Here is a 19,686-nt window from a genome sequence, read left to right as displayed (position 1 = left end):
ATTTTTCATAAAATAATCTTGTTTAAAAAAAAAAAAACACAGGAAGGTTCAGAGATCCGTAGCATTGGAAACTGCCAACATCTCCAAAAGTGTGACTTCAGCTTTGCCTATAAATAATAACAGTTAGTGTTTATTGTCTTAAGGGGACAACATGTTCCTCAGTTGTTAGTTGAAAACTTGACTAATTATCCTTCCAACAACCTTCTTCACTGTAGTGAACACCCCCGCTTTGCCCTCCAATCATTTTCATAATTTCTTCTAACCGTTGCAGTTTAGCAGAGGGCCCGTAATTGGCTGGCTAGGGAAGCTCTTATTGAGCGTTTTTTTTCCTTCAAATTGTTAATCAGTATCCAGCTACTTGCATTGCAAAAAATAATCCCCAAGATGCGCCTCTGGTGAGTCCCTCATCAAGAGGCTATGACTAGCATGAGTCCATATGTTCACAGGCTATGGGCCATTGCGAGAATTAGAAAGGGAGTGATTACAACATTGTTCAGTTTCAAGAATAAGTTCATGTGAGACATATGTTTCTTAAAACAATAAATACATACAGACCATAAAATACGCTTCAGTTAATACACCTTCAGAGCTGTGATACTCAAAGTGCGGCCCAGAGTCCTGACCTTTGCATGCAGTCCCTGTTCAAAACGGGCAAACATTTATTTAGGAGTTAATTTTCTTTTTTTTTTTTTTAAGTATGTTATCTATGGTGTCCTGCATTTCATTAACATGCGGAACCGTTTCACCATAGTACATCACACTATATCAGTGCAATCTTTTTTTTTTTTTTTTTTAAAGTGTTAGTTTCCAAACATGAATTTTGAAACATTCATGCTCTCTGAACCCCCCCGAACTTAAAAGGCAACTAAAGAATGAATGTATTGCACCCCGCCCTCCCAATGAAGGACTGTTAATAGTCTGAAATACATCGGGGTTGTAGTTGGGACTGTGGTGCTAAACATTATAGATGATCATTGAAATTTGATTTTAGTACACTGTTGTTCATATATGAAACTAATGAATTTGAAAACAAGCACACAATACTGGCGATGTCTTTTAAACAAAGACAATATAATTTTGGATGAACATTTCCAATTATGAATTATTTCAGCACCTGGTGGGCAATCATGATCAGTGCATCTTGGGGACTGTTTTTTGCAAAATTACACCCTGGTGCTGAGGATGTACCTGGATATCACACTGAAAAACAATTAAATACACAAAAAGTTTAATTTGGAGTATCTACAGATTATTTTTGTTTGTGCAGCTATTGGAACTGTCATTTCAATGTTGACATTTTTTTCAAATTAATACATTTTCTTATGCTGCTTGTCAAGCTTGTTCTGAAGCTAAAAGCATCATCATTCCCTCTCCAAAGAAAATATGTAAAATCACTACATATGTTGCTGCAAATACTTTGTGATTGCTCTCATACCATCCACAACTCATCAATCCAGCTATTAGTCCTATTACATCTCCCTAATTCAATAGAAGTAATGTCCCCAAGAAAAGGTCAAGATGCCAAAGGAGCTGTTTTTGCCCTTCACAAAGTGGTTCTCCAGATCAGATTACATCTGTTCATAGCACTTGGACTGTATATGCCTCTGAACCCTTTGCCGACCATGACGGTTTGCCTTTGCTGTATAACAAGAGTGGGTGGGAAGCCTACAACAAGCTTTGGCACCTCTCCAGATATTTTCATGGGATAGGTACGGTTATGCAGCTATTCTCCTTTGAATGTCTTCTCTCTACAATTCTTGTACATATAGTACCAAGGACTGAACTTTATGTGGATATAACTTTTGATCATGGGACTGGCTTTCGGGTTACCAGATTTGTTCACTGACTTTGAATTAGTCCTCTTTAGAGCAGTGCCCTAGCTTGGTGGATATGAGCCCAGTGGCAGTTTTTGGCCCTGTTCCTGCCTTGCAAGCTCCACTGCCATCCTCTCTGGTTACTGGTGTTGACTCTGCTAAGGTTGCAGCTTTTTTCCCTGTGGTGACCATTTGGGTGCCAGGGGCTCTGCTGGCTGTCTCTTCTCCGGCCAACTCCTATCACTAACCCTTTTGCACTTCAACATCTGTTATTTTGCCAACTGAAGACCACTCTGCTTACTTTGGCCTTGGCAGCAACTTTGGTGCATAGAGCTCTGTTTTTAGAGATATCTGGCAATCCTTCAAGCTTTCCATTATTCTTACAGAGGCTGTGGTTGAGGGTTAGTGTTTCTAAAAGCAGATTATGAAGCTGATGTACCCCATTTTTATTTAGAATCTGAAGATCTCCTCTGTTGTGGCCCCTCTTCCTAAATAATTTTTAACATTTTTGATGCAGTTACTCTTGGTTGTTCCTTGGCACTTCCCTTCTGAGGACTTGATGTGTTTTAAGGCAGTTTTGATCAAGTCATCTGAGGTCCTGGAATTACTTCTCATCTTTGCAGAGATTAATACCATTGTTTTGACCAAACTTCTTCCTGGTGCTCGCTTGGTGTAAGAAATATTATAATGAGATGGTTTTAGATACTATTATGTATGAAGTAGCCCACTCTCTGTGCAGTCAATCCGCTTAAAGTGGCACGTCGGTGACCGGCCTTGGACGAGCTGACGTGTTTGTCCTCTCACCAAGCTACAAAAGGCGTAGAGGTAGAGGATCCTGATATACAAGTGTTGGTGGTTCTCTTTCATCCTGTCCTGAGATGAAGTTGTTATGACTAGAGCTGATTTAAATTAAACAATTGCCTTGCTCTTTGCTCCTGTAATTGTCATTCCTATTAGTGTGTTACTCCCACACTCGATTGCACAGCTGATCATTCCACTTTTGCCAGACCACATGAGGGGTCACTTTGCTGACATGATTCTGGATAATTTTTGGTGCTGCTAGACAACTTCTCAGGTCTAGTCTTAACACTATGGACCGTTTGGTGGACCCTTGATACTTGATTGATTTCCTTGGGACTTCAAATGTGTCCTAGCAAATGTGATGGTTGTGATCTTTGATTACTCTCCTTCCTTTTGTTAAAAATCTTCCCTGGAGACAGATGATACTGATAGGGCAGGTAACAGTGTCTAATCTTTGATACTGCCATTTATTGCGAGCATTTAGCTGACAATGGAGATGCAGTAGCTTTACTTGGCTGCAGCTTTACAACTGCGACTTGGGGGCGTCATATAGTGTATTTGATGGGTTCCAAGACAGTGTCCTTTTTAAACTTTTTTTAAACTTGGTCATTTAAAAAATATATAATTAGTTTCTTTCCAGGAGTGAAAGAAAAGGCCTGAAGAATTTGTATAGAAGGTGGACCACCTGAATCGAGACTATCATTTTTAATATAATTGCAGTTCAACTTGGTGGTTAAAGTTTAGTTCCAACAGTTTATTTTTTACTTTTTAAATCAAAGTCCACCTTGTTTCACATTTAGTTATTGAAGTGTGCATTATTTTGCAATTGTTTATGGCCTCCTGACAAACTGTGCAACTTTAGTGGTTATATTGAGTTAAATACATGTTTTCTTATGCAGTCCACAGCTGTAAAGCAAGACCTTTCGAGAATCTTTCCAAGCTATGCACGATTTGGTGAATAGTCTGCACAAGCATCTGTTGTCCATAATATAATTGCTGAAAAAAACAAGTCCAACCAGAATTGCCTTGGAAATGTTGGCTGAATTACTTGTTTACAAATTTATACTGAACAAAATACATGCTTGCATGCATAATTTTCTGAGCCCCTTTTAATGGCTCTCGTGTTGGCACTGCACCCTTGAATTGCCTCAGTCACTCATTTTTGTTCTGACATAGCTTTTGCTTTAGTTGCAAGGTCAATATTTGCACGAGCAACAGAATCTGATAATCCATGAAACTTTATATGCATTCTATCTAGTTTAAGAACTTTTCCGTTAAAATGTAATGTTTTAACATTAAAACCCATCTAAAGATTGTTGAAGCTGTTCACAAGAACATTGTTATCCGTGCTCTTTTGAGTAGTTGATAAATTAAAATTGATCTAGCTATATGTGAATATATTGACAATCGCAGAATTGTATACATTCTGTGTGCTTTCTAGGATTTAAATTTTATTTAGTCACATAGTTGTAGAATTTAGCTTGGCTGTCTTGTTGTACTTCAAAGCATTGACCACCTGACAATATTAAGGAAGTCTACTTCTGCTTTCAGTTATTTGCAGCTTCAGTAAAAGTGTTCCCTGTTTACCTGTTTGGTAAAATAGTTCCGCTCTGGGTATGCCATTCTTACCTCATGAACAGTTCTCAAACTACAGAGGTCCTGTTACAGACAGCTGTTTAGGTTTTCTTTAGCCTCTCTTGCTAAAAAACCCAGAGATAGATTAATTGGTGATGTTGATAATAAATACACGAGTGATATAGTATTCAAGCACTCAAAAGGTAACAGCAGTAGGGGTAAACTACAAACAGCGAATAAGCTTAAATATCCAACTCTTGCAAACTTTTTAGAGTGGGCTAATAGGAAAATATCAATGTGTTGCATCCCGAAATTACTCTAACATGACATCGAAAACAACACATGACTATTTAGATAGCAATTCTAAAGTACAAGGTCGAAACAACAGTAACCTTGCACCTCATAGGGCTTGTTTCAAAAACACGTGCCTCAGCTCATGTTTGGCCTTATTCACAGGCGTTATTTTGGTCATAAATTACATTTATTTTTGCAGTTTTTTTGGATCACAACATATGTACATCCTTTTCAGGGTTTGATGTTTTTTTTTATCTGACCTAAAATCGCACTTTTCACAAAAAGAAAAATCTTTCCGTTGAGCAGCGTTTCTTTTTTAAGTTCAGGGTTAGGTGTGGGGATATTGTTGTGCCCCTTGTTTGCATCCCTTTTCTAATGGTCAACTCCCCGCAGACAACTGGGGGGGTTTGACCATTAGAAAAGGGATGCACAGCCTCAACACTGGGGCTTTTGTAGATGTTTTTGACCTTTTCCAAAGGTTTTTGCGTTCTATTTTCCAAAAACGGTGTGATCAAAACAGGAAACCTGCAAGTGTACATGTTCATCATTATATGAATAGGACCAGATGAGACCATAAAACATATGTTGCTGTCTGTGGTGCTGCATTGTCTCAGAGTGTTCTTGCATTTTTGCTACTTTTATTTCACCCAGCTTTGCCATTTGAGTCATCTGGCGTGTTGTGTTCATCTGCATATATGCTGGCGTTATTTCAGATATCTCAGGTCCTGTATTTATTACAGGCCTAACAGGTTGGGTTAAGCCTGTTCCGGTCTGTTATGCAGCTTCCATTGCTAGCGATAGAGGGCAGTATCAATAAAAAAGTAATTTCCTTTATTTACATTTTTCATAACTGTTGCCCACTGCCCCATCTTCATGTTATGATCTCTACCTCCCCTCACATTTGCTAATAAGCCAAATACTCTAAAGTATAAGTGATACAGGTGCCATTTATTTAATATTGATTAGGGTTAAGTTACTTCTAAGAAAAAAGGGTTCGTTCAGTGTAAGCTAACATTTATGTTAACTTTAATTGTCCATACTCTGGGGTACACTAACCAGTGATGATTGGCAACATTTGGCCATAATTCAGATGAGCAACATTTCATTATTGTTTGACAGTTTGAATATTATTGTCAGGCGTGGCAAATAGTCTGTTTCTGGACCATTGTTGCTAGAAGCTTTGTTTTTTAATGGGTTGTCTTATTTTTCCTCCTGTAGGTGAATTGTGTAATCTTATAACGCTGGACGTGGCTCATAATCAGCTTGAACACCTACCAAAAGAAATTGGCAATTGTATACAGATCACCAACCTTGACCTACAACACAATGAACTCTTGGACCTGCCGGAAACTATAGGTAATTCACCAGATACCAAAATGAGGTCTCTGTAGGTCAAATGTTTTGTTTGTTTACCATGATGATGTGCTTGTGTTTGCCTTAATAAATTCAAGGTCTGCTCAGACTAGAGATTATTAATTTACTTAAAGAACACCCCAATAATTTACTACTTATAACGAAAAATTGGCAACCAGCCTAAACAGACCATTAAATTTCGTCTTTGGTATATGATTAATCAGTACTCAATTGACAATGGTCCTGTTGGATTAGGAATTGTGCCAAATAAAAAATAATATATATATATATATATATATATATATATATATATATATATATATATATATATATATACATACACATACACGATGGCATGTGTAGCTGCAGATACACATGCTGTGCACATCCCGCCATCTGGTGTTGGGCTCGGAGTGTTACAAGTTGTTTTTCTTCGAAGTCTTTTTTCGAGTCACGAGACCGAGGGACTCCTCCCATTTCGACTCTATTGCGCATGGGCGTCGACTCCATCTTAGATTGTTTTTTTTCCGCCATCGGGTTCGGACGTGTTCCTTTTCGCTCCGTGTTTCGGGTCGGAAAGTTAGTTAGAATCTCGGAAAAATCGTCGGTATTGTTTGCGTTCGGTATCGGGTTAGTTACAACAGATCGACACCGAATTAAGAAGAGCTCCGGTAGCCCTTTTGGGTTTTCTTCCATCCCCGTCGGGGCCTGGTCGGCCCGGCCACGTGTCTCTTCAAGGCTGATGGAATGGACCCCATTCCGCTTCTGTCCAAAATGCCATAACAAGTATCCATATACAGATCAACATCTGGTCTGTAACTTGTGTTTGTCACCAGAACACAAGGAGGATACTTGTGAGGCCTGTCGAGCGTTTCGGTCCAGGAAGACACTCAGGGACCGAAGAGCAAGAAGACTGCAAATGGCGTCGGCGCCGACAGGACAAGAGTGTGTCGAGGAGGAGGAAGAAACATTCTCCACCCAGGAGTCGGACTCTGAGGAGATCGATCCCGAGGAAACGCCGAAAACCGTGAGTAAGACGTCGAAACCAAAAACTCACGAGAAAAGCGCTAAAGCCCAGGGGACGCCACCGCCAACAGGCCATGGCTTAACCCGAAAAGTAGGTGACCGTTCATCGGCACCGAAAAAGGGCGAGCTGGTGTCGAAGTCATCCGACTCCGGTCGAGATACCGGGACACAGCAATCTCGGGCCCGAGATAGTGGCTCAGAAAAGATTCGGCACCGAGACAGCGGCACCGAAACGGGTCGGCACCGAGAGAGCACGACGCCGAAAGTAAAAAAGGTTTCGTCCGAGCCGAAAAAAGCAGCCGAAAAGGTTTCGGTACCGAAATATCCGGCCTCGGAACCGAAAACAAGTTCCTACACTGAGGAACAAGGACTGTCCACACAAATGAAGACACATAGATTTGGACAGGAATTACAGGCAATAGAGCCAGATCACACACAAAGACGGCTCTTTATTCAAAAAGATACAGGGAAGATCAGCACTCTTCCTCCAGTCAAAATGAAATGCAAGCTTGCCTTCCAAGACAAAGACAAACAGCCACACGCAAAGGTGGCTAAACAAGTAACACCGCCACCATCCCCACATCACTCTCCGCAACCATCACTGGTAGCCACTCCACCAATGATGCAATCCCCAACTCATACAGGAATGAGTCAAGATGACCCTGACGCATGGGACCTTTATGACGCACCAGTGTCAGATAACAGTCCAGAATACTATCCAGCTAAACCATTGCCACCAGAGGATAGTACAGGCTACGCACAGGTGGTGTCAAGAGCAGCTGCATTTCATAATGTCAGCCTTCATTCAGAGCCCATTTAAGACGACTTTCTTTTTAATACACTGTCGTCCACACACAGCCAATATCAGAGTCTTCCTATGCTACCCGGAATGCTAAAACACTCCAAACAAGTGTTTGAGGAGCCTGTTAAAGGACGAGCCATTACTCCAAGAGTAGATAAAAATTATAAACCGCCACCAACAGACCCAGTGACAATTACACAACAACTAACACCAGACTCTGTTGTAGTGGGAGCAGCGCGCAAAAGAGCCAACTCTCATACTTCAGGAGATGCACCGCCTCCAGATAAAGAAAGTCGAAAATTCGATGCTGCAGGCAAAAGGGTCGCGGCACAGGCAGCAAACCAGTGGCGTATTGCAAATTCGCAAGCATTGCTAGCCAGATATGATAGGGCCCATTGGGATGAGATGCAACACCTTATTGAACATTTACCCAAGGAATTCCAAAAAAGAGCGCAGCAAGTAGTAGAAGAAGGACAGGGTATCTCCAATAATCAGATACGGTCAGCAATGGATGCTGCAGACACAGCTGCTAGAACTGTCAACACAGCTGTGACAATAAGGAGACATGCATGGCTGCGTACATCAGGATTTAAACCAGAGATACAGCAAGCTGTGCTGAATATGCCATTCAACGGACAGCAGTTGTTTGGGCCGGAGGTGGACACTGCGATCGAAAAACTTAAGAAAGACACTGACACGGCCAAAGCCATGGGCGCACTCTACTCCCCACAGAGCAGAGGCACATTTCGAAAGACACAATTTCAAGGGGGGTTTCGAGGGCAAACCACAGAAGCCACAACCTCACAAACAAAGCCCACTTACCAGAGCCAGTATCAGCGGGGAGGTTTTCGGGGACAATATAGAGGGGGGACAATTTCAAAGGAATAGAGGAAAGTTCCAAAGTCCCAAAACTCCTCCAAACAAGCAGTGACTTCAAGGTCACAAATCCCCAACACATAACACCTGTGGGGGGGAGACTAACCAAGTTTTACAAACATTGGGAGGAAATAACAACAGACACTTGGGTCTTAGCAATTATCCAGCATGGTTATTGCATAGAATTTCTCAAATTCCCTCCAAACATCCCACCGAAAACACACAATATGTCAAAACAACATATAGATCTTCTAGGACTAGAAGTTCAGGCATTGCTACAAAAAGAAGCAATAGAGTTAGTACCAAAACAACAAATAAACACAGGAGTTTACTCCCTGTACTTTCTGATACCCAAAAAAGACAAGAGTCTGAGACCTATACTAGATCTCAGAACATTAAATACCTACATCAAATCAGATCACTTTCACATGGTTACATTACAAGACGTAATCCCACTGCTCAAACAACAAGACTACATGACAACACTAGACCTAAAGGATGCATATTTCCATATACCAATACATCCTTCACACAGAAAGTACCTAAGGTTTGTATTCCAAGGGATACATTAACAATTCAAAGTGTTGCCATTCGGAATAACAACTGCACCAAGAGTTTTTACAAAATGCCTAGCAGTAGTAGCTGCACATATCAGAAGGCAGGAAATACATGTGTTCCCGTACCTAGACGATTGGTTAATCAAAACCAACACGCTAAGACGGTGTTCACAACACACAAAATATGTCATAGAAATCCTCCACAAACTAGGTTTCTCAATCAACTACACAAAGTCACACCTTCTGCCGTGTCAAACACAGCAATACTTAGGAGCAACAATCAACACAGCAAAAGGGATTGCCACTCCAAGTCCGCAAAGAGTTCACACATTTCACAATGTGATACAGACAATGTATCCAAATCAAAGGATACAAGTCAAACTGGTGATGAAACTACTAGGCATGATGTCTTCATGCATAGCCATTGTCCCAAACGCAAGGTTGCACATGCGGCCCTTACAACAGTGCCTAGCATCACAATGGTCACAAGCACAGGGTCAGCTTCTAGATCTGGTGTTGATAGACCGCCAAACATACATCTCGCTTCAATGGTGGAACAGTATAAATTTAAACCAAGGGGGCCTTTCCAAGACCCAGTGCCACAATACGTAATAACAACAGATGCTTCCATGATAGGGTGGGGAGCACACCTCAATCAACACAGCATCCAAGGACAATGGGACATACAGCAAAAACTGTTTCACATAAATCACTTAGAACTGTTAGCGGTATTTCTAGCGCTCAAAGCATTTCAACCCATAATAAGACACAAACACATTCTTGTCAAACAGACAACATGACAACAATGTATTACCTAAACAAACAGGGAGGCACACACTCAACACAGTTGTGTCTCCTAACACAGAAAATATGGCATTGGGCGATTCACAACCACATTCGTCTAATAGCACAATTTATTCCAGGAATTCAGAACCAGTTAGCAGACAATCTCTCTCGGGATCACCAACAGATCCACGAATGGGAGATTCACCCCCAAATACTAAACACTTACTTCCAAATGTGGGGAACACCACAAATAGATCTATTTGCAACAAAAGAAAACTCAAAATGCCAAAACTTCGCATCCAGGTACCCACAAGATCAGTCTCAGGGCAATGCGTTATGGATGAGCTGGTCAGGGATATTTGCTTACGCTTTTCCCCCTCTCCCACTCCTTCCATATCTAGTAAACAAATTGAGTCAAAACAAACTCAAATTCAAACTCATACTAATAGCACCGACATGGGCAAGACAACCTTGGTACACAACACTACTAGACCTCTCAGTAGTACCTCATGTCAAACTACCAAACAGACCAGATCTGTTAACACAACACAAACATCAGATCAGACATCCAAATCCAGCATCGCTGAATCTAGCAATTTGGCTCCTGAAATCCTAGAATTCGGACACTTAGACCTCACACAAGAATGTATGGAGGTCATAAGACAAGCTAGGAAACCTACCACTAGACACTGCTATGCAAATAAGTGGAAAAGATTTGTTTATTACTGCCATACTAATCAAATTCAACCCTTACACGCATCTGCCAAAGACATCGTAGGATACTTACTACATTTGCAAAAATCAAAGCTAGCTTTTTCTTCCATTAAAATACATCTTACAGCAATTTCAGCTTACCTGCAAATTACGCACTCAACTTCTCTATTTAGAATACCAGTCATAAAAGCATTTATGGAAGGTCTAAAGAGAATTATACCACCAAGAACACCACCAGTTCATTCATGGAACCTCAACATTGTCTTAACACGACTCATGGGTCCACCTTTTGAGCCCATGCACTCTTGTGAAATGCAATACTTAACATGGAAAGTTGCATTTTTAATTGCCATCACATCTTTAAGAAGAGTAAGTGAGATTCAAGCATTTTCAATACAAGAACCATTTATTCAGATACACAAGCATAAAGTAGTTCTACGAACAAATCCGAAATTTTTACCAAAAGTCATATCACCGTTCCACTTAAATCAAACAGTAGAATTACCAGTGTTCTTCCCACAGCCAGACTCTGTAGCTGAAAGAGCACTACATACATTAGACATCAAAAGAGCGTTAATGTTCTACATTGACAGAACAAAACTAATTCGCAAAACAAAACAATTATTTATTGCTTTCCAAAAACCTCATACAGGAAATCCAATTTCTAAGCAAGGCATTGCTAGATGGATAGTTAAGTGTATTCAAACCTGCTATCTTAAAGCAAAGAGAGAGCAGCCTATTACACCAAAGGCACACTCAACCAGAAAAAAAGGTGCTACCATGGCCTTTCTAGGAAATATTCCAATGAACGAAATATGTAAGGTAGCAACATGGTCTACGCCTCATACATTTACCAAACACTATTGTGTAGATGTGTTAACGGCACAACAAGCCACAGTAGGTCAAGCTGTACTACGAACATTATTTCAAACAACTTCAACTCCTACAGGCTGAACCACCGCTTTTGGGGAGATAACTGCTTACTAGTCTATGCACAGCATGTGTATCTGCAGCTACACATGCCATCGAACGGAAAATGTCACTTACCCAGTGTACATCTGTTCGTGGCATTAGTCGCTGCAGATTCACATGCGCCCACCCGCCTCCCCAGGAGCCTGTAGCCGTTTAGAAGTTGATCTTGAACATTTGTAAATTTGTAAATATATTACTTTAAACTCATTATGTACATACGTATTCACTCCATTGCATGGGCACTATTACTAGCATACACAACTCCTACCTCACCCTCTGCGGGGAAAACAATCTAAGATGGAGTCGACGCCCATGCGCAATGGAGTCGAAATGGGAGGAGTCCCTCGGTCTCGTGACTCAAAGACTTCTTCGAAGAAAAACAACTTGTAACACTCCGAGCCCAACACCAGATGGCGGGATGTGCACAGCATGTGAATCTGCAGCGACTAATGCCACGAACAGATGTACACTGGGTAAGTGACATTTTCCATATATATATATATATATTCTTGTAATTGCACAGATACTCAGAAAAATAAACTTTAACATGAAAAGGAATCCGAAAACAATTGCCTGAACAAAGCAATTATTAAATAAATTCAATCCATTTGTAATGATAGAATGACAAGGAATCATTCAAAGCAAAAATAAGGTGCTCCATAACGAAAATGCTAGGCAATGCATCAAAAAGTGACTATACATGTACAAAAAATTACAAAATTGTAATTCTCTTAGGAAACCTGCCCATTGTCTCACAGTTCATATTCTCTTCAGTTTGTTAATATGTCCATAGAGGCCCAGCAAGGACAAATTAGAATGCAGGCAACCTAAAAAATTGATGTTTCAGTCCTCTTAAAATGTGTGTCATTCCATTACAACCACTGGGGTCTTCATCAGGACTGGGTATGGAACAACCCAGGTGCCCATGAATTAACAGTTAATACATTGTCAAAGCAAACCGTATATCAGTGTGACTCACCTGGAGTCGAAAATATACTTTTAAGACCTTCAGAAACCACCGCGTATTCCTCTAAAGTATCAGGTACTAGATTCCATTGAGGTCCTTTTCACATAACAATCTCCTGCATTGTTGACTCCTAAGAGAATAGTGGGACTAGTTTGCCAATATTGTCAAACCAAAAAATGAAGTTTTTGGACAGGGGACAAAAATGACTGCCAAACTAACCAAGTTCAAAAGGTGTGACGCTTAATTCCGTTGCATCCTGGATTAAATCCACTGCATAAAAGTAAACATGAAATAAATCTGTCCGATTCGATTGGTGAGGTGACTGAGGTCTCATAGAAGCCTACCTCATAAACACTGAAGCTGCTCCTGCTCGGTTGCAATCACCGAGTGCTGCTGGGCATGGAGCACCTTATGTTTGCATTGAATGATTCATTGTCATTTTATTATCACAAGTATATTACATTGATTTAATAATTGATTTGTTCATGCCTATATGTTTTTGTATTCATTTCCATCTTATATTTTTGTGAGCATTTGTGCTGTTACAATAACATTTTTTTGATTTGGCTCAAATCTTAATCCAGTTGGACTATTGTTCTATGTTCCATACATTACGCATGTTCTGAGGAGTACAGAGGTGGCTTTGGCTCGGAGTATGTAATCTATCACAGAGCCATCTAGATAGTTTCCAGTGTTATTTGACTTAAGCAAAGTACTGATCCATTAAAGCACTACCTCTACCGCCTGGGGTGGCGACTTGCGATTTTAGTATTATGTTAATGAAACTCGTGATTTCCTCCCACCCCACTTTCCTTTGTAACCATTACACGTTCTCTACTGGCGTTAACCTGAAAAATAGTGTTTCTTGTATCAATCACTTCATAGCACAGAGGTAAGCAAATGCATAAGGGACGATTTTACATCTGAAAAGTACACATTAAATTCCTCATCCTCCTCTACAAGCATAATCTACAGAAAGCACCCCTTTTTGCTACTTGCTACTTTTTCCAAACCATTGCAAAGCACATAGTTTAGACTTTAAGGTGATAAACAGAGAATAACCACATGAAAACAAAATGGCAGAAGGTAATGCAGAGTAACCATATATTTAGCACCTAAAGGCCATAGTGCATTGCACATTTGCCGGACTAATGAAATAATATTACAAACAAGGCCCTTAAAAACACAAACTACTCCCAGCTATAAAACAAAGGTTCCAGCCATGAGAGAGCTTAGGATGACACTGAATGGTGGTAGAGGCTATTCTTTTGACCTCCACTGCCAGTATGAAACTTAAAAAAAAAAAAAAACACTGCCCCTGCCTGCAGCCTTTGGGCGCAGACACCACAAAGAAACATTGGCATGCCCAAACCCAGGAAGAGGAAGAAACAACATACAGCAATGGAGCTCGAAGCAGAGAGGCAAAAGAAAAAAAGTAGTGTGCCACACTAAGGTATATGGCCGATCGTGCAATAATCCATGTAACAGGGTCAGTCTCCAAGGCGGTAACATACCAGCCTCAAGGCGGGACAAATGTAAAGCGTTTACAGATGAAATCAAGGGAATTTTGAAAGGCGGGCCAAGGAATGAATGAAAGTGAAGGACATGAGATGGGCGTGGTTAAAGCCCACAGAGTTAATTACAGGATGTTGCGAGTGCAGCGCATGCGCGCTCCTAGGCTCGACCTAAAAAGGGAGCTTCCATGGCTTTCTTAGGAAATATACCCAAAGCTGACATGGACTACAACGCACACATTTACTGAGCATTATTCTGTAGATGTTATGAGCTGGCAACAAGCAAATGATAGTCTAGCAATTTTATGCACATTATTTCTAGCGAATGTAGCCCACACAGGTTAGCCATTGCTTACGGAGGAAACATGCTTTACACTCTATGCTAAATGTGTATCTACAGCCACACATGCCTTCAAATGGAAAATGTTATTTACCCAGTAAGCATATGTTTGTGACATATAGTTTTGTAGATTCACATTCACCCACCCTCCTCCCTGGATACTTGTGTTGATTGCACTTATCTACATTCAACATTAAAATAGTACGTTACTTTCGCTTAGTCATCTCACAAGGATACATCATCCTTTATACTGTGGCGTAAAAACTACAGTCTCTCTAACAGAGAGATCTACAAGCAATCAGTCAGAACCTATCACCACAATATTAAAACTGCCCAGTCTACCTTTTATGGTGGAAAAATAGAATGTTCTTCATGTCCTCAGAAAGAAATTTTTCAAATTTTTAGAGACCTTACCTCCCCTCCCATTTCTACCCCTATGACGGAAGCCTCCGTCTCCCACAGTGATCGACTGGCATCCTTTTTTCAGGACAAAGTCATCAGTATATACTCTGGGTTTCCCGTCTATATGAATGATCCCTCTATTTGTAATGACACTGACCACTGACTCCCTTCCTGTAGGAGTCTCTCTAACCTCCTCCCCCCTCTCACCGAGGAGGTGACCATTAATTTCCTGTCCAAAATTAAATCCGGCTCCCCTCTGGACCCCACCCCTCCCTCTGCTCTCTTGCAGGTAGCAGGCACCATTGCTCCTCCTCTCACTAAAATTCTTAACAGCTCCTTATCCTCGGGCTCCCTTCCCCAGTCATTTAAACATGCTGTGGTTAAGCCCCTTCTGAAGAAACCCAAACTTGACCCCACTTTATTGGAAAATTTCAGACCTATTGCCCTCCTCCCTATCTCTGCAAAAATCCTTGAGAAACATGTCAACACTGAACTAACCAACTATCTCGAAAGCAATGAACTTCTTCATCCCACCCAAATGGGCTTTAGAGCCTTGCACAGTACTGAGTCAGCTCTCCTTTCAGTAACTGAGACGGCCTTTCAGTAACTTAGACCTAGGGTCTCACGTAGCCATCATCCTGCTTGACCTAAGTGCAGCTTTCGACACTGTCGACCATGATCTTCTCTGTCGGAGACTATCGGATGTAGGAGTCGGAGGTTCCGCCCTCTCTTGGTTTTCCTCCTTCCTTAGAGACAGATCTTTCCAAGTCTTGGACCGGACCTTCTTTTCTGGCCTTTTCCCCTTGGCATGTGGAGTCCCCCAGGGCTCGTCCCTTAGCCCCACGCTTTTTAATGTTTACTTGTCACCTTTAGCTAGAGTAGTTGCCCCTCATAATCTGTCCTTGGTCACCTATGCAGATGACACCCAGTTAGTGGTATCCCTCTCCAGCTCTGGAGACTCGCCGGTGACCAATCTCTCCCGCTGTATGAGTGACATCGCCAAATGGATGACCAAGTCCAAACTCAAATTTAACGATGGAAAATCGGAAGTCCTGGTTTTGGGCAACGGTCCCCCACCCCTCTTCCCCTTCCCTCGCTCTCAGATGCCTTCAGTACTCTTCCTCCCCCCAAATCTCAGGTTAAAACTCTAGGTGTGATGCTTGACCCCAGGCTTACTATGGACTCTCAAGCCAGTAAAGTTTCTTCTACCTGCTTTGGTCTTATGCGCATGTTCAGAAAGATTCTCTCTCTTCTTCCTCCTACAGCCAGAAGAATTCTCATCCAAGCCTTAATTCTTTCCCGTCTGCATTACGGAAACTCTCTGTTCCTTAGCTCCCCTTTTTATGTTATAAAGAAGCTGCAAAGAGTGCAAAATGCAGCTGCCAGGCTTCTTACTCACTCCTCAAAATATTCATCCGCCAAATTGGCTATCTCCACCCTCCACTGGCTCCCCATCCAAGAACGGATCCATTTAAAATCTCTCTGCATTGTCCATAGGGCCCTACATGGTAAAGGTCCCATCTCTCTAAGGAAACGGATCTCCCTGCATACTCCTTCTAGGAACCTACGTTCCTCCTCTCTTAGGTATGCACATATTTCTCGATCTAAGAGAGCCTGGGGCAACAATTATTTTTCCAGTAAGGCCTCCCACCTTTGGAATACCCTTCCTTTGGAGCTCCGTAATGAATCCTCCGAGCACCTATTTAGGAAAAAGCTCAAAACTTTTTTTATTCTGTAATTATCATTGATCCCCCCTCCTATTTGTGCGTTGCTGCTTTTAGCGCTGGGATGCCTTCGGGTCGCCATGCGCTTTACAAATCTTATAAACTAAACTAAACTATACTCCATCCTCACCGCCAAACAGAAAACAATCTAATGGAGTCGATGACCATGCACATGGCAAGCAAGAGGGAGGAGTCACTACAACTTGTGACTTGATACTTCTTCGAAGAAAAACAACTTGCACACTTCCAAGCCCAACACTAGAAGTTGGATTAATGCTAAGCTTGTGAATCTACAGCACTAAATGCCACAAATAGATGATTATTGGGTAAGTAACATTTTTTCTTATGCTGAGGGGAGCAACACAGAGTTGGGAAATAAAAAGCTTTGATAACTATGCTTTCGAATTGCATGCATGTGTAGGGCTTGGGAAGTGGATCTGGGAAATAGGTGTGGATTCATAATATATACACCACCACAGTTAGTTTGGGCTTTTGTTGAATGTGAATGTTTGCAACTTCCCAAGGACTCCAAAACTAAGCTCATGTATTGGTGTAAACAAAGCACTTCATGGTTTACTTTTTTCCCCTCATCCTTTGTGGTTGGCTATTTAGTGGTTCCACACTAAAGTGGATAAAAAGTGATGAATGGCATGGTTGAGATAATCTCAGCCACGGGTAATTTACTCTGGATATGATGATCAAAATAATGATGGACTGGGATGTATCTTGAATAGTTACCAGTGGAAGTGATTAATTTAAACACGCCCACCCATCACTTTTTTTGCAAACTTCTGGCTACTTAGTGGTTGGCATGGGAGCCTAGGTCTGGGGTGAGGTCGTTCTTGTGCTCTGTTTATCCTGAGTTATTATTTTTTTTCTTTTTTTTAATTGAGTATTTTTGAAGGCTGGATACAGTGAGATAAAAAGCTGCATATGGCTTCACACCTAAAGTTTTTTTTATCAGCACCGGATGCCTTTTCCTTACCTTTCTGTTAGGTCGACTGTGTGATCTAGTTTTAAGTTGCTGTCCCTGGTACAGGTGGTAGGTTTATAGGCCCCTAGGAAAAATTACCTTGGAAGAAAATGCATGAGGGATGATTTTACATCCGAAAATTACACTCCCTGTTGTCACATTAAATTCCTCATACTCCTCTCCAAGCATAATCTACAGAAAGCAGTCCTTTTACTACTTTTTCCCAAGCATTGAAAATCACACACAGAAGGCTTTAAAGTGATAAACTGTATTTGTGCATGCAACACATGCGAGCAGCGTTTGTGAATGACTGTGTTTACACACACTGGCACACTAAAGCGGAACCTGTTGGATTTCCAGTGTGTTTTCTTGTGCCTGTGTGTCTGAGTAGCTTTCGAGTAAGGTAGATCTGTGTGGACATTTTATCGGTGCCTACCTAGCACTTGTAAAGATTGAAAAGTGGTAATTTGTTTTGTGCTGGTTACCGGTATTATGCTACCTTGCCATAGTCCAAGAAAGAGAGTGATTTATCAGTATAATTGTGGCTAGAAATTGTGTTCTTCAAAGACAATTGATTTTGACTGTTGGTTGTAGGAAATTACATTTAGTTACAGGAGCTCATTGAGGGGTTTAACTTGAGGTTGAAAGATGCCCTGACCTCAATAAGCACTTTAAGTTGTGATACCTTGTTTTTTTCAGAAGAAATGCACTGCCTAGTTAAATATGTATCTTTTCCTGACCACAGGTGGGCCAGTCTCACTTTTTTGTTGCCCTTGGTTTATTGTGTTCTGTTTTTCCATGCGCATAAAGAGACCGGCCACTACAGTGACTGGTATTCCATGTAAAAAGATCAAATTTAGAAATTTGGAGTTGCACCACTTTTGTTGAAGAAGGCATTGAAGTATGGTAGTGGTTATCATTTTCTGTTTTTTATAGTGAAAGTATGTTGCATTAGATCACTTAGAAGATTGTATTAAAATCCTTCTGGAGAGTGGAAGAAAAGAGATGAGGACGGGGGCATATAAGATAAAATTGTGTAGTGAAGAGAATTAAGTAAAAGGCTAGATGGAGAATTGGAGAAGGGTGGATGTATAGATATAGAGCACAGCTAGAGGGAATAAATGAGAGGTACAATTACAGGTGGGGAGAGCCGGGCAAGAGGGGCGGGAAGGTGGGAAAAAGGTAATGGTGTGGAAACCTTCTTTCACTGTGCCTTAAACCAAGAGGCAGGACATCTTTCATAACCTGGGAAAACCTGAACTTTTGACTCTGAATTCAAAATAAACCTGCAAGTCCTCATTTTGAGTTTGAATTGCGATACCATCTTGCAGAGTATATCGCTACCTAACAAGCTAACATGCAGGCCTTGAATCTCACAATATAAATTGGTGACTATTCTCTGTTGAACCAATATTTTCATGGACATTTTTATCTGTTTGTTAGTGATACGTACTACTTGGACCAGCTTTCCTTAGAGGGGTGGTTTTAGAACGACCATGGAATGAACATTGGAGTGGGTGGCACCACTAACAATAAAAAAACAAAAATGCTAAAGGTTGGCCTTTACCTCACAATCTACAGATGGGACTCTCTGGTCTACCTTTAGGACTACATCAACCATGCAGCGCTGCTCCTGCTTCAGGCACCGTCTTTTTAAATGAGTTGTATTTAGTGTTAACTGGGCAAAGTCACTATGTATGAACACATTTTTTTTTCAAACCTGACCACTGATGATGAGTCATTTTATTTTTCATGTTTAGCTGCAGCACTGGAGCTACGGGCATATTCTTATTGAATTGCCCTTGATTTCGCATATTCCTCATTGATGTCTGTTAGGCTGGAGAGCCAAACTGTGTCATGTAATTTGCACTCTGCTACACCTGAGGAACAAAATGATTTTGAATTTGATCTGGATTCTGTCTGCATTCACTTTTCCATTGCCCAATTTTCCCTACAGAAATGACAAGCAGCGCTCATCTTAAGCATATTTTTGTTTGCATTAATTCCGGAATTATTCACAGACCTTCTTCATGTATCCTGGTGAACTATGTTCCCATTCTATGCAAGTATTTTATTTCTTTGAACACCAACTCCTTGCATCCCAAATTCTGTACCAGAATATGTACCATCAGCAAAACCAGGATTAAAATGTGAATTAGCCATCTGGCTTTTTTACCAGTTATCTGAAGCTGCTTC

General features: G+C 41.0%; 1 protein-coding gene across 4 annotated transcripts in view; it reads left to right on the top strand.

Moving 5' to 3' along the window:
* SHOC2 (SHOC2 leucine rich repeat scaffold protein) overlaps nt 1-19,686 on the top strand; it is a 401,285-nt gene that overhangs the window by 163,767 nt on the left and 217,832 nt on the right. For all 4 annotated transcript variants that reach the window (XM_069239398.1, XM_069239395.1, XM_069239396.1 and 1 more), the window contains one exon: nt 5,703-5,840. In XM_069239398.1, the coding sequence (XP_069095499.1) occupies nt 5,703-5,840 (138 nt within the window). The remainder of the gene's footprint in view (nt 1-5,702; nt 5,841-19,686) is intronic.

Source organism: Pleurodeles waltl, chromosome 6, assembly GCF_031143425.1.
Source record: "Pleurodeles waltl isolate 20211129_DDA chromosome 6, aPleWal1.hap1.20221129, whole genome shotgun sequence".
Lineage (NCBI taxonomy): Eukaryota > Metazoa > Chordata > Amphibia > Caudata > Salamandridae > Pleurodeles > Pleurodeles waltl.
Note: the sequence above shows the minus strand (reverse complement) of the source record. Positions and strands in the feature narration are given on the sequence as shown.